Raw genomic sequence first — 15,435 nt, 5'->3', positions numbered from 1 at the left:
GTTTTCAAGGTTAATTAGTGGTGATCGAAGGTTGGTCGGTAGCAGCTCCTGAAATTAGTTATCGAAAGTTCGTCAGTGAAGTCATAAGAAGTGGTGATAGATTGGCCGACGATGATCACCGAAGTCGGTGTTCGAAAAGTTGGTTGAAAACTTTTCGACCTTTGAAATAAATATCCCTCAGGGCATAAAAAATAATAAAGACACGTAAATTAAATGAACTTTCAATCCTAATCTCGACTATAGCTAAACCGCTCCAAACATGGAATGAACTACTATAACCCACTCTATCCTACACCACTCTTGATTGCTCACACAGCTAAAGAAAAAAATACCTCAAAGAGATGAGTGAACATATGAATCTCATAAATCAAACCCTAACTACTTAGAACATGAAAACATTTCAAAGAGAATGAGAAGTTTTTACCTCCTCCAACTATTTTAGTTCTCAACCTTTTTTTACATCCTCCAACTTACTAACGTGTGGAATAAAGAAATATAGGTTATGCTTAAAATGGGTGGGGGAGTGGGGGTCAATATACAAAGTAAATTTGGTGAGGAGTGGACCAAATATGTGTAAACAAAATGAAATAAATGATCAGCCATGAGAAAATTTTTGGTAGAAGCTAAGGAGTACATAAAGATTAACACAACTCAAAATTTTCTTTAAATGGTAAAGCTAAATACATTTGGATGAAAATTTTCCCATACAAAAGAATACCAGAGGATCTTCAAATTATAGAGCAAACTTGAAAGATGACTTTCTTCTATCCCTTTATTTTGCTACAATTATGTACACAAAAGAATCTGTTCAATTTCGATTCAAGCAACCTGTTGAGCACATTGAACAACAGGATAAAGCTTGATCTGCCAGCAACATAAGGATAAGAATTAATATGTGGTAACTACATCGAGAGAACGAAGTGGGATGTTGATAGACGAAAGCTCCATGGAACCGGGTTAAGAATGTTACTTCATGAAGGCAAATTAACTTGTCATTATGTGGTATGTGGTACACTCCTCTCTCAACATCAACAAGTAGATAATCTTGCACTAAAGCTAATTGCTTGTGTTGGATGTGTCTGTAGATCTCGAGGGCTTACTTGAAGGAACACGACAAGCTATCTTACTTGACATTGCCAATCTCGATCTGGGAGTGCGATAACTGTTTGGTCTTCGTCCTCTTGTGCAAGTGTCCTGTCTTTGATTTTTCACCTTCAGTTGCTTTCTTCATTTCAAGCTCAATCTGCTTGCAGTTTTCCTCATGGGCTCGGTTAAACATTCTCACAAAGTTGCATAAGGTTGACATAACTGCAGTATGATTTAGGGGTAAAAAGTTAGTTCAACAATGATACTGAAAGGAGTTCAGACTGTTGCTGCTTGCTAATGCTGTTCACCATCGCCCGGTTAACACCCCCTATACCTATTAGTTTACTCATAATGAACAAATACCTTGTTCAAAGGGGCAGCGAGCTGGATCTTCACCAAAATAAAGAATCAAAGAATCTACATTTCTACCCTGCAAATTATCAAATTCCACATAAGTAATAGCCTAATCCAACTAAAGGATCAAAATAAAGAAGCAACACCTACCACAGTAGAGTACAGAGAAGCTAAAGTTCGCACTTCAGCTTCAGCAAAACGAAGGAACTCCTTTAGAACCTGAACCACCCGAGGGGGAGGAGGGAAATGAAGTCAATAGAGCACCAGTAAATATTATTTCTAAAAAACAAATTATTGCCAAATGACAGTGGAAGCTTCCAGCTCAAGGAATATAAATCTTAGGGTTTGGGCAAATTTATATTTTTGTATTATGTGATTGTTTCTTTATTAAACCAGACAACTAAGAGTACGCGCAAATCTATGTCATATAGGCAGAATTATTTTCAAACGAAGAAAATAGATGAAAAAGACTCAGTTTGTCACATTGGAAACTACTACTAGGGCTTGGGGCTTTGAGGATACAGTTTGATCAATTAAGTTATATGCACAACAAAGAAAGAGAATATTAAAGAAAATTAAAAAGATGAACAAAACTTAGCCAAAACCACCTATAAAAGAGAATACGAGGCCATGATGCATTATAAAGAAGACCAATAGAAATGAGACTTGAGAAAGTTACTCTCATTTGGATAAATTCTTCATATAAACTCATTAAAGACCATTTCCCTAGATCCCAAGAAAATAAGAGACGCTGATAGTTCACAACTATGAATATTAGCTTCACAGTGGGGGAAATGTGTACGCTAAATCAGTAAGCTTTAATACCATTCTGAAATTATTGGATATAGGGCCATCATTTTCAGATGTAGACAATTCTTGAACAACTTTCTCCAACCCTTTGCTAATTGCTTGCATCTCCTCTGCCAAAACCTTCAATTGTACCTGGAGAGAAACCGAGCCTGTCTCAGTTCAGGAAGCAACCTCCACACACATACATACACCACTCCAAACCCAACTAAAAGAGATAATACCTTCGATGCAGGCTCCAAGTTTGCAAGATCTTTAGAAAAATCCAAAACTTCTGGCAGTTTGTCAGCAAGTATCTACACTTATCAATAAATAATAAACTCAGAGATAGTTTTAGAACACCACACTACACCGGTCAAAGAAAACAGAGTACCTAAACTTGAGATGAAGATAAAGAAAATAGGCCAGAAATACACTACTATATTTAATGTAAGGAAATTTTAGCACACGAGGCCTATTTCTCTCCAATATCCATCTACTGGTTCTAAAGTAAGAACCAAGAAATTCAGCTTGAGGTCGACGATATGCAACCATTTGAATTATTTTATTATCTTCCTCAGTTTATAACCAGCTATGAATTTCGACTACCAGTAGTAAATTTTGAAATTTTCAGGCATCACCATAGTTTTGAATTCCGATAACCATCTCTCAATTGATCTCACGCCCCCCTGTTCCTCATTTTAGGGGTTGTTATTGTCCATTTTTATTGATTTACAGAAGGTGTCTATGTCCTTTGAACACATCTTTGTCTTTCCTTTTTTCAGTTTTTTCTTTTCCCATCTCTCTCTCATTTCTGGCCACAAGTTATCTTCCTACTTAAAAAGTGAGATAGATAACAATAGCAGGCAGTTTATAATGTGTGTATTTAGTAAGACAGTAAAGTGTCACAGCAACTTTTACAAAGACAAGAAAATGAGGTTCAAAAGTGAGATACATAACAATAGCAGACAGTTTCTAATGTGTACATTGTAAGACAGTAAGAGTGTCATGGCAACTTTTACAAATACGAGAAAATGAGGTTAAAAAGTGAGATACATAACAATAGCAGAAAGTTTCTGATTTGTGTAGTAAGACAGTAGGAGTGTCACACAAGAAATGAGGTAAAAAGTAAGATACATATTGTTAGTAGACAATACTTCAAATCCTGTATAGTATTTTACGCCTCGACAGGTGATAGTCAATGTAAAGTTGTAAACCAACAAAATATAGATTATGCTCATAAGGAAGTAGATAGAACAAGTTGCACCTTGCAAAGATAATGCATTAGTGTCATCTTGTTGTTTCGTGCACGAGTTTCTGTCAGTTTAAGGAGACTATCCAGCCTAAATCCTATAGCAGAGCCTGAGAAGAGACAACAACCATGGGTAGATGAAGTCAATGAGACTACTACAAACAAGTTTCTTCTTGAAGTCAAATATTTTATCATTGTAAAACAAGAAATTCAAAATATTCTGATAAATTCATGTACTGTCTTCATGATGGTAAATGAATGGCTGCAATCGACTGAATTCAGAGAAATTATAGATGCAACATCAACTAACCCCTTGCTGTGCCCTGGTTTAAGGCATTTCCAAGAGATAGTATTGTCTGCATGATTCTCTTCAACTTCACTGAACTTTTTATCTGAAATAAGAGTATTAAAAAAGATATAAGAGATTCCAAATCCATGTCATAGAACCTAGGGGAGAAATTACCTCTTCTGCAGCAGAGTTAACAAAATTCAAGCTTTTTTTGAGGTCCGCAACCTGCATAACAATTAAAGAGGGTTGGTTAATGATTATGCCAAAGTAATGATATAACTAAGTTCACCGAAACCCATCGGTTTACTCTTTCGGCCTGGCCTTGGGTGGTGATTTAACATGCAATTGGAGTAGAGGGTCCTGTATTCAGATCCGATTAATATCATTTCCTCAATTAATATTGATTTCAACCAAGACCTTCTACAACTTTCAAGCCCACAAGTGAGAGGAGTGTTGAAGTGTTGATATAATTAAATTTGCTGTAACTCTTCAGCTTATGCTTTTGAATCAACTGGTTATTTAACAAAATATCTCCATGTATATTTGTATATGTGTGTGCCTGTGGCAGGTAAGGCCATGGACCTGAGAGCTGAACTGTATCTTGAATGAGAAGACTCGAAGCTTAGATTCAGCGCGAGGTACTTGCATCAACTCTAAGAAAAACTGCAAGAAAAAAATATTATGCCCTTTGTCAGTTCTAATTCAAAAATCCTAACTGTTTTTTGAATTAAAAATAAGAAAAAGAAAAGAAAAACGGGAGAAGAATGTAACTTTCAAAATTTGATAACCAATGCAGTTTTAACTAAAATGAGAGACCGTAGATGAGAATAGAAAGATGGAAATGCAATACAAGTTTTCAAGTATCAATATATAAAAATTTTAACCAAATATATCTACTACAATGATATGAGAGTGACACAAGGATAACAACAAAGAAACTGAAGCAAAAAGGTCCAATTGAACTCAAAAATCAACTAATTTCTAACTAACTGAATACGTCTTGAATTAATTTAATCAAATTGAACAGTTAATTTTCCAACTAATTTGCAGGGAAAACATTTTTAAGCCAACTTTAATGTTTTGTGTCTATATTGCTCAAAAGTTTGCAGATCACCATGTTAATAATAAACTAGGGCTTATACATAATTAAAGATTTTCTTTGTTCTTTTCAGGATATCTTGAAGTACATAATTAGATTCATCTTTGAGAGAAACCTCATTCTTGCCATTGCTTTTGTACTACTGTCATTGGAGAGTTAAGAAATTGTCTTAAGGCAATTTGTACGTGCTTACCTTCTGAGCAGTAAAAAAATCACATCAGATGTGATCAAAAAGCAATGTTAAATCTTCATGTATCAGTTTTATAAACATATGATTTACATGTCATCCATAATTAGCAGCAACTAAAACCTCGCTAAAGAAATGGAAAAAGTTTCGTTAAGAACCTGTTCACATTTTCCAAGCTTGTCCTTTTCTCCAGTGTACCCCTGGCCATGAACAAACCAGCATTAGCCATTAGTTATCCATCATTTTCTTTACCACTTGCATTTATCAGAAACTTGGAAGTACTTAAATTATTAGCATTACAAGGCCTATAGTGCCTTCACCAAGAGAGGAGGCAAGGCCTTTCAAGTTTACAAGGATTATCAATTTGATAATTTACCGACCTTAAGTAAATCCATTTCCTCCTTTGTCGGACAAAACTTAATAAGATTCTCGACCTGATCGATATCCAGAGCTGAATCTTCAAGGTCAAGCACAGAACTCTGCCACCATTACACACAAAATATCAACAATATTAATTAGCTGCATTTGTTTAAAATGCGAATTATTTTTTATTGAAGAATGCAAAGAAATAAATCATCTTTCACTAAAAACGTCAAAGATTAGAAAAAGAGCTGCACTACAATTCAAACTAATAAAAGAAACAAAATGATGCATAGAATTAACATCTCTATCATGGTTATAAGCAAACATTGACCCTATACCTACTGTTCTTTATGCACTAAAGAAAGTTTTCATTTTGTTTCGTCAACTTTAACCTGAAACTAAGCTAACAATATATGACAGATCTTAAAATCTAATCAAATTGAGGTTGCAAGAACAATGCAAACAACAATGGAGAGACAAGGCTTCCATGGTTTTGCCATGAATCATTCCTTTAGTACCATGACAAGTAGCAATGATGACTGGATAATTGAAGCATTTCTTTTCTCAGCTTCATTGAAAGATATACAGAGATATCTTACCATTAAATCATGCAAAGGCACCTTGACCTTTGAAAGCATAATTTCACAATTGTAAGCTCGTCTGTGATCAATCTGTGCAAGTAGCAGGTAATCAAACATGTTAAGGAATCCCCAAAAAGGTTGATATTAACTATAACTAGGAGAAGAGGCAGAAAGCAATGATAATCACGCTGACATTTGCATTTTACAACAGTGTCTGTCAGCAACAAACTACTGATTAGGAAAAGCGACTGAAATGACCATTTCAAATAATATACATATATTTAGAAAAAAAAATGAAAATAATTCATCAGAAAATAATAGATGAATTTCATTCACCAAATTCATCCCTCAAATGATGTGTTGTCAAATAATTTCATAGTGTTTTTATAGCATCCTTCAAATCGTTTGTTATATAATTTCAGAATGTCCTTCAAATGATGCATTGTCATTTACTCACCAGATTCATCCCTCTATTCTAGTATTTTTTTGTAGCAATAATTCATAACCTACAAAAGATGACATTATAACAACTAAAAAGTTATTGTATCAAAAGTATCACAAGAATGGAGGGTTCTAAAGTAGAGGATGCCCAGAATCAACTATTAGATGAATTTAATTCATAACCTACAGGAAATGACATGATAACAACTAACAAAACTGGCATATCAAAAGTATCATAAGAATGGTGATGGTTCTAAGTAGAGGATGCCCAGAATTAACTATTAGATGAATTTAATTACCAGTTGTACTTTCTCGGGCTTATTGCCAACTGAACCGCGTCCACTCGACTTTTGGTGCTGATCAGGAGCAGGAACTGCCGCTGAGAAAAGACTTTCAAGCTCTGACATGTCAATCTCCGGTGCCCTGCAAAAAATATTAACTTGATTGGCCCAAAAGCATTGTTTAACTTGTTTCAAGACTTTGCTAGAATTGAGGGTTGGAATACCTGGCAGCTTCACCAGTTTTTTGGGCTTCAGCCCATAAGCTTCCTTGCACTGCTTTAGATAACTTTAACCAATGCAGTGGCTTCAATTTCTTGGTTATATGTGTTCTTGAACTTATGGTGCGTGACAAACTCCGTCCCTTTATACCTGATGGAGAACCACTTGGTGGCACAGGAGAGGAAGACCTAGACGAACCATTTCCAAGAAGAGAACCAGAACCCAGTTCACCTGATTTTGAAGGCCCTCTCCCAGAAACGGTAGGAGGAGGGGGAGCAGAAGGAACAGATGAAGGGGAGCCTTTGGTGGAAGCAGGCGGTGGTGGAGGAGGGGGAACATGAGAAGATGTTGAAGTACTTCCAACCTGTCTAGATGGAAGAGGTGGCGGTGGTGGAGGAACAGGCGAAGATGTTGAAGTACTTCCAACTTGTCTAGATGGAAGAGGTGGCGGTGGTGGAGGAACAGGCGAAGATGTTGAAGTACTTCCAACCTGCCTGGATGTCATAGGAATAGGTGGTGGTGGTGGAGGAGGAATAAATGGGGATGTTGTAGTAGTTTCAACCTGTTTGGAAGTCATAGGAAGAGGAGGTGGTGGTGGAGGCACTGAAGAGGAGATTTTAGGATTGGTAATGGTTATTGTAGGAGGAGGAAGAGAAGGAGGAGGCGGTGGTGTTGGAGGTGAAGGGATTGGAGGTGAAATTTTATGAGTTACAGTGGATGTGGGAGGAGGAGGAGGTGGTGGTGGTTGAGGAACGGAGGATCCAATTGTAGGATGGGAAGCTAATGTAGAAGGAAAAGGAGAGGGTGTTGTCGAAGAAGCTTTAACTCTAACAGCTACGGTATCCTTCAAAGGAGGTGTTGAAGGAGGTGGTGGAGGAGGTGGTGGAGAAGACTGCATTGAGGAACTAATTGTAGAGGTTATAGACAGGGGAGGGATGATGGCTGATAACTGATTTTGATCCTTTGAATAGATTTCTGTTTCCTTAGTGATTGAAGCTCTATTTGGTCGTAGAGTTGAAAAGTTACTAGACTGAAGTAGCGATTCAGTTGAAGTAGAGTGAGGAGGAGGCAGGGAATTTGCAGCATAAATATCAGTGGAAAGTTGTGGGAGAGGAGGAGGTGGTGGTATGGTTGTTTTTGTATATAAATTTTTAGTCTGAGGAGATTCAGGTGCAAGAGAAACATCCAATGCTGCATCTCGAAAAGATGAAGATGCAGTTTTCTGATGAGAAACATCTATTTCTCCTTCAGAATCAATAAATGAGTGGCTTCCAACCGAAGCACTGTATGAGGTCCTATCACTTCTCTCTGAGTTTGGGGAATCTTGCAACATGTCGTAGTTGAGAGGAAAAGAGTCTGGAGATTGAGACATCCGTTGGAATACTGAATTAGATTCATTGTTTTGTTCTGTTTTAGCAGCATCCGGAGAAAATTTAGATGTTGGACTAGATCCTTCCTTCTCTAGGATTTTACTTTTGTTCTCCAATGTGAACTTCTGTGGAAATTTTCTGGGACTTGCACACTGAAGTAAAGAACTAACTTGCGTACTCCAAAGAGAATTACTGTCTGGCTTCTCTTGGGCTATGTTTAAGGCATTCATCTGATGGAGCACATTAAGGGCAACATCTGCTTTGGGATCTAACCAATCCACATGACTAAAGATCTCTTGCACTTTAGCAAATGCTTCCATGGGGAGACCTTCTTCCTCAATGCAAAGTACATCATTTGCAACAGTACAACTTCCAGCATCCATCTCAGAGAAAAGAATCTACATTAAATTGATGATCAAAGAAAATAAGCAAGAGAATCAGTACTAGATAATCATGTCAGGGAAAACAGGCATACCTCTGCTCGGAAGTCTTTTGGAAATTTATCTTTAGCATTCCACAATGTGTCAATCTCTTCACGGTTGAGAATTAAAATATTAGAGCGAATAAAAGCAGTATTAAACATTGCTCTGAACATCATCTCTTCAAATTCCATGTCGTCATGCAAGGTGATGCACTCAAGAACAACATCACCTTGAATATGACAATTAACATCAATCTTAACCAGTTCAGACTCTGCCTGCAACAGGTTACAAAAGGTTGACTATATGGTAAACATCATGGATTTTAAGTGTTTTTACACAATCAGTCAGCTTTACTTCTGACCAGGCCAAGAGTACGAAGCATAGGAAAAAATACAGGAAATGAATCTCTTTATAAATTAAATCATAAATTCCAGACCTCATCTAACTTGATTCACTAAAAAGCTCATTTACAATGAAGAATGAACCATGGAGCACCCCGAAGTTAATCTCCAATCAGTAAATGATGTCTGATTCCAAAACCATTTAATACAAGTAGAATTATAAATCCCGGAAGAGAAAAAAACCCGGTTGCTTATGATCATTGCACTACGATGTTTTGTTTATTATCATGTTGAAAGTAATTGTTATCATATTACACTTCAGAATTAGGTTTGATCCCCTACACATGCTGTCCATTCCTAGCTCCAGTTTACAGACAACAATCCCAAACTTTCCTACTTGACCAGCTATTGATGCTATGAGAAGAAAATAATTTATTTTTTTCTTTAGAATACTGCAGAATGTGTGGGGCATGCAAGCATACGACCACTTGGAAAAAATGGAGATACCTTGAATGCTTAGCTATGCTCAAATTGGCCAAAGAAAAAAATATCTTAAGAATCTCAACTTTTGATCACTTGAAAAAATAATGTTTCTGGAAACAATCGTATGAGGTATGTTTTTAATCAACTTTTGATTCTGATAAATACAAATTAAGGAATCACATCACCTGTTTGAAAGCTCGGACATTTTTGCTTCTTTTTGGAGTTGAATAAAGAACTTTAGGAGTTCGATCACTGACCAGCAGAGGATCTTGTCCATATATTCGAAATATTGGACGGCAACCACCCTCCCCATCAAAATTTGGAATAAACCTCAAAATGATACAATCCAACGTGAGAGCTCTGTCCATAGGAGGCCATTCTAAGGCTACATTCCTCCTCGCAACGTATTGCAGATACCTTAATTGAGATGGAACCGGATTCATAGGAGACAAAAAATGCAAAAGCTCACGAGGTGCCTGCCTATAAACCATGTCCAATGTTCTTTGTTCGCCACTATATTGTTTTCTATAAATCAAGAGAGCTGAAAGCATGAAAGCTAAAACTGGCCAACCACCACGTTCACAATGCATTAGCAAAACATTATTCTGCCCAAGGGAAAGCCAACTCTCACATGATCTTAAAAAATGGTGAACCACTTCCATCGTCAGAACTGGGCAGCCCTCGTAGTGCTGAGGGTAGTCCATTATGGTCATATCATACTTAGATAAGATATCACTCATCTGACTCTGCATCTCTAATCTCCTAAAATTGAATACCAAGAATGATGCATCTGCTAAATGTTCTCGGAGTTGAGCAACTATTCCACCTAAGTAAACTTCATAGTTCTCTTCCTTCCAAGCATCCGTGGTAAAACAGCAATCAAAAACTGCAATAAATATTACAGATATATGTCAGCCAGCATGTAATAACTAGTCTCAAATCAGAATCTAATATGAAAGTGCCCTGCGGAAGATAAAACTCATTTAGAAGTTCGATTTCAAGTTCTGTAGAAAAAAGTACAGTTGATCCTAGAGAGCTTATATTCAAGAATGAAGGTTACACCATATAAAACAAGACATTTTGAATAAAAAAACGGGCAACGTTGCAAAGAATCAACCAATAAATGTTTCTAAATTATCAATTACTTATGCAGTGATGCAGTGACACGTTTCCTGTAAGAACAAGTTCAAAGATTTCTCTACCATCTAGCTTATTTAACTTGATTGCACGAGAAATGAAGACTGTGAAAGATACAGAATCTCGAAACAACGTTCTATTTCCGTTCCTCTCCCCCATTTGTACTAAAATCCGAATTTTCACCACAGAATTAACAAAAGATAAGCTGATGTAGCATAAAAACCATCAGTGCACATCAAGACAAACAATCGAGAATTGGAATTTATGCATGATTCCATAAGAAAAAGGGGAGGCAAACGAATCAAACCATAAAAAAACAAAAGAAAAAAAAAACAAAAGGAAGCGAAAAGGACAGTACCATAAACTCTTTCACAGATCTCGAGAAGGCCATCAGGGGGTTTCCGGAAGAACAATTTGCGCAACAACGCCATACCCACCGGTGAACTAATCTTTCCAATTGAAGCCCCAAATTCATAAACATAAAAACGAAAATTGGCAACGATGGATTCGGTTTCTAGTCAGTTCCTTTGTTGAAACTCGAAGGTTTCAGCTGGTATTTTCGTCTTCGGGTTCGTGTTCTTTGCAGGGTTTGGCTTTTTCCGGCAGATGGCTTCGTTCTTGCGTTTGTTAGTAGTTTCAGTTTTCCGTACTTCTGCCATAGCTGATACCTTCAAGATGGATGACGTGGATATCACCGTTAGCCCACGTGTATAATTCGCATTATTTTTATTATTATTATTTTTCTTTTCACTTTCATATTAACAAATTTCCCTTTCGCACCGCCACCATTTTTTATGTAATTAATATGCTTTGTTTTTGTTCTTCTTCGAATGGCCGCATCGATCATTTATGAGTGAAGGTAAATAACTCATTCGTCGATTACTTTTTTTAAAAAAAGATAATAATAATAATAATAATAATAATAATAGTAATAAGATATGATTTTTCTTTTCTTGTAAAACACATAAATTATACTCCAAACATTTTCATTTTCATTTACATTGATATGAAAAATATATAGACAAATATAAATATAAATTTGTATTTCTAAATGTTATAAAGAAAAAAAATACTTAAAAGCTTTACAAATACTTGCAAACTAAAATGTTTAATTTTAGGAAATTAATAGTTAGTTGTTGCCCTTGTTTAATTTAGGATTGTTCGGTAATTAATTGGTTTTATTTTTCTTCCTTGTTTTGTGTTTTTTTTTTCTTTTTCAATTTCTTTACATATTTGTAATATTAATTCAAATTTATTTTCATATAATAATACTTCGATAAGCCTAAGAACAAGCAAATACATTTGCATCATTTTTAATAGCAAGGTCAAGGGCGAAGACATGTAGGGGCAAGAAGCATTTGTCCCCTTGATTGGTTTAAATTACTTAAATATATTCATTTACATCTAAATATATTTACTATGGCATTTTATATTAACGTCGAAAAGAGTCCTTTGGTGCAGCGGTTGATGACCCTTCAAACTTATTGGTGTCGCCTTGTGTTGGGAGTTCAAATAGTGTAAGACACCTTTGGCTTTTTTCCCTCTTTTTCTTATCTTTAACGAAACTTTAGCTCTAGCAAGTCATGACCAAGAAACCATCAATTTGTTTGGTAGGTCAAGAATGCCCAACTTATCAAATTATTTGATAAACCATCGAGGGCTCATGGAGCTCATGTCATATTAATCATATTCTCGGTTAGAGCAATTAACCTATTTGAAGTGGCTCAATTTGTACCGGAGAAGCCCATGTATGAATAAGTATTAATTTTACTTCCCCTTAACTACTTTAGGTTAGCGGTAGGCCCTAGTGGATAGGTTATAGACATTTTTCCTTACTTTATGTTTGGAGTGCTTAAGTAATATTCTTTGCAAGATTGGGTTTTTGCAGTATTTATCATGCACTTTTAGGACTCGAGACCCTTGAAGAATATGTTCCATTCTTTAGTTATGTGTATAAAGATATAAATAAAATGACTAGCATTTTGAGTATTCACTTAATTTTGTCATGTATAGGTAGTTTTTTTCTAATATTCAAAGTTCTTTCTTTTGAGGGCGTGTATGATACTTGGGCTCGGGGGTGAGAAGATGCAAGAAAAATTATCAACCTGGCCCTTAGCCCAAGTTATTTGGTTATTTACTAAAATCTCCTTTTGGAAAAGAATGATGGATTGTTAGTATGGGTGATTTTTGAAGATATAGTGGGGACATATATGGTTAGATTCCATTTGTATACTTGGTGGAATTTAGCATGAGTCCCTAAACCATTTGCATGAGCTTCCTATGCACTTCTTGATAGGAAGAAGCTTACTTGTCTTTAGAGTTTAGGTGTTCTATCAGATTTTTGCTTTATTGCTTGCTTTTTTGTCTGGCTCAAGTTCCTTGGTTAGAACAACTGGTCCTAATGGTTTAAACTTCAGTAGATTGAAAAAATATGTAATAGTATCGAAAAGAGTTCTTTAGCGTAGCAGTTTATTGTCTTTCAAACTTATTGGCGTTGTCTTATACATGAGTTCTCTTTTAGCTCAAGTTATATTGTTTTCTTTTTCGTTTTTTACCTTATTCCCTTTATATGAGAGTGCAACTAGTTTGGTTGTGTTTGTTTTTTTATTTTTCCCTATTCTTTTGACCGTCTATTTCTCTAAGTTCAATATATTCATATTGGGTTTTTAAAAATATTTAAATTGAACTTAAAATCAGTTTTAAAAAATGAATTTTGATTTTAATTTTTCTCACATATAAATAAAACACAAGTATATAAAAAACAACGTTTAATAAATTATTTTATTAATTGTATTACATTTAATAAATAAAACACAAGCATCTAAAAAACAACATTTAATAAATTAATCAACTTTTTTTTTATTTTATAAAACTTTAGTAAATATTTATCTCTTTATTTACATTTTTTAATATAACAATTTTATGGGTCGAAGACCAGATCAATTTCCACTAAGTTAACAGTTGATTTTGAACTCATTATTTGATTATATATATGTACTTGAAACTTTTATAATTCTTTAATTGTATTACTTAATATTTTTTTAGTACTAATATTACTTAATTTAAATATGAAGACAAAACATTTACATTTATATAAATATTAAATTAAAATTTTAGTTTTGTGTTAAATATGTTACAATTGTCTAACAAAATGACGAATTTTCAATTTTGTATACAGTAGGTTTCAAACATACTAAAAATTCAAATTGATTATTTTATTGGACAAAAAAATTAATCTTTTTAAATCTAAATTAACTTTAAATTTTTAATTTAGTAAGTAACAAATATTAAGACTAACAAAAAAAAATAGCAAAATAGGAAATTTACTTTGGATAAATGATAAATTTATTTTTAAATTGATAAAATAGCAAAAATGAAAAATCTAGAAAAAAAAATTACTGGAACAATGTCTTAAATTTCCCAAACTAAGTGAAAAACTTAATCCTATATACAATTGTTAAAAAAACCATAAATATCCTATAATTAAATCAAACCCCAACACAGAATTAACATCTATCAAAATTATAATTTCCCTCCAAAATCCTATCTTTCGCTCCTTTAAACCCTTACCACAAACCTCAACGGCTCACAGTCAAACAGAGGCAGAGACAATGCATAAATCGAGCCAAAAGATGGGGTGCAAAGAAGAACTCAGTATGGCTCGATTGGAAAAGGAGAACTCAGCGCATGCAACTTAGATCTAGCTTGGACGGAGACAAAGCGGCTTGGATTTGAGCATGCAAAATGGATGGGCTCGGCCAAAGAACAAAATGGAGAAACTACAACCGAACTGAGCTAGGGACAGTTTAATGGTTGACGGGAAGTTTGTGATGAAGAGGATGATGCCGTAAATAAGCCCTTGTACTGTTGTTGTTGGGTTGGCTTTACAACTCAATGACCCTTAAAATAGCAACACAGGAGATGAGCCATCTGGACCATCGATCTTTGAGAGAGCTCTAGAAAGCAGTGCAACAGTTATTTGGTGTTCAAACCAAAGTTGAAACAAACTATTTGTCCTGAATGTTTCAACAAACAATTGATCTCTATAAACGAAATAATATTTGTCAACAATGAAGAAATACCCTGATGGCTTGATCTAACTAAAATTATGGTTTCCAATAATGACTTTATTTCACAGGTTCTTTTCGATCTTGACAAAGAATATAACCTTGTAGTTATCTTTTGTCCAAGGAAAAGGTGGGTTTAGCTAGATAAGTTTGCAATTTGACCTGATTTCTTATGAAAAATGACATGAGTATCAAAATACTCTAAAATTTTGGGTAGTAACCTATCATTATTCTTTGGTACTACTAATCAATCTCTCTCTTTTGTGACTATGACCTAGAACACGACTTGACAGTGGAAGTCACCAATATGTCAAAGTTTGCACCAAAATTGGGCCACACATAAAGATATATGCTTCACTCAGTACATTAAAAATTGTAACGATCCAAATCAAACTCATTTACTTAAGGCGTCAAATGCACTTGTTGGGGTCAATAACAGTCAACCTTATCAATGAACCCAAATCAATAAGTGGTAAGTTTTGTGATGGCTACATCTAAAACGATAATTGATCCAAATTGGTATGTTGATAGTGGCTAGTCAAATCATACGACTGCAAACCCCAATTATCTGAATCCTGAATCATATGACTTGTTATGTTATTGTTGCCACTGGTTCCTTATTGCAAATATCTCATGTTGATGGTGATGTTGAAATTAATTCATCTGTGGCTGTGCTT

At 35.1% G+C, this 15,435-nt stretch overlaps 1 protein-coding gene across 4 annotated transcripts; it reads right to left on the bottom strand.

Annotated features, from left to right (window-relative positions):
* Positions 1-733: 733 nt before the first annotated feature.
* LOC103487360 (formin-like protein 13) lies at positions 734-11,414 on the bottom strand. 4 transcript variants are annotated; one of them, XM_051081555.1, is made up of 18 exons: positions 10,700-10,866; positions 9,740-10,440; positions 8,784-9,005; positions 7,383-8,706; positions 6,944-7,319; positions 6,738-6,861; positions 6,016-6,087; positions 5,434-5,532; positions 5,212-5,253; positions 4,350-4,430; positions 3,942-3,992; positions 3,789-3,870; positions 3,494-3,588; positions 2,472-2,543; positions 2,266-2,382; positions 1,591-1,659; positions 1,450-1,516; positions 734-1,308 (listed from the first exon to the last, which is right to left on the bottom strand). In XM_051081555.1, the coding sequence occupies exons 1-18, from the start codon at positions 10,848-10,850 to the stop codon at positions 1,124-1,126; spliced, it is 3,930 nt and encodes a 1,309-aa protein (XP_050937512.1). In that variant the 5' UTR covers positions 10,851-10,866; the 3' UTR covers positions 734-1,123. The 4 variants fall into 4 exon arrangements, with proteins under 4 accessions (XP_050937512.1, XP_008443863.2, XP_050937510.1 ...); XM_008445641.3 differs by lacking the exon at positions 10,700-10,866 and adding an exon at positions 11,050-11,414 and having other exon boundaries at positions 6,944-8,706; XM_051081553.1 differs by having other exon boundaries at positions 6,944-8,706.
* Positions 11,415-15,435: the final 4,021 nt, after the last annotated feature.

The sequence above is a fragment of the Cucumis melo genome, chromosome 2, assembly GCF_025177605.1.
Source record: "Cucumis melo cultivar AY chromosome 2, USDA_Cmelo_AY_1.0, whole genome shotgun sequence".
NCBI lineage: Eukaryota > Viridiplantae > Streptophyta > Magnoliopsida > Cucurbitales > Cucurbitaceae > Cucumis > Cucumis melo.
The sequence above is the reverse complement of the archived record's forward strand: the minus strand, read 5'-3'. Positions and strand labels throughout refer to the sequence as shown.

What these genes read in the sequence shown, in the direction of transcription:
- LOC103487360 (XM_051081553.1), bottom strand. Translation starts at nt 10,850, where the DNA reads ATGGGGGAGAGGAACGGAAATAGAACGTTGTTTCGAGATTCTGTATCT. An exon ending in ATGTCCGAGCTTTCAAACAG is followed by an intron (nt 9,006 to 9,739) that starts GTGATGTGATTC and finishes AACCTGTTGCAG; the next exon opens with GCAGAGTCTGAACTGGTTAA. An exon ending in AGGAAATGGATTTACTTAAG is followed by an intron (nt 5,254 to 5,433) that starts GTCGGTAAATTA and finishes GTTCATGGCCAG; the next exon opens with GGGTACACTGGAGAAAAGGA.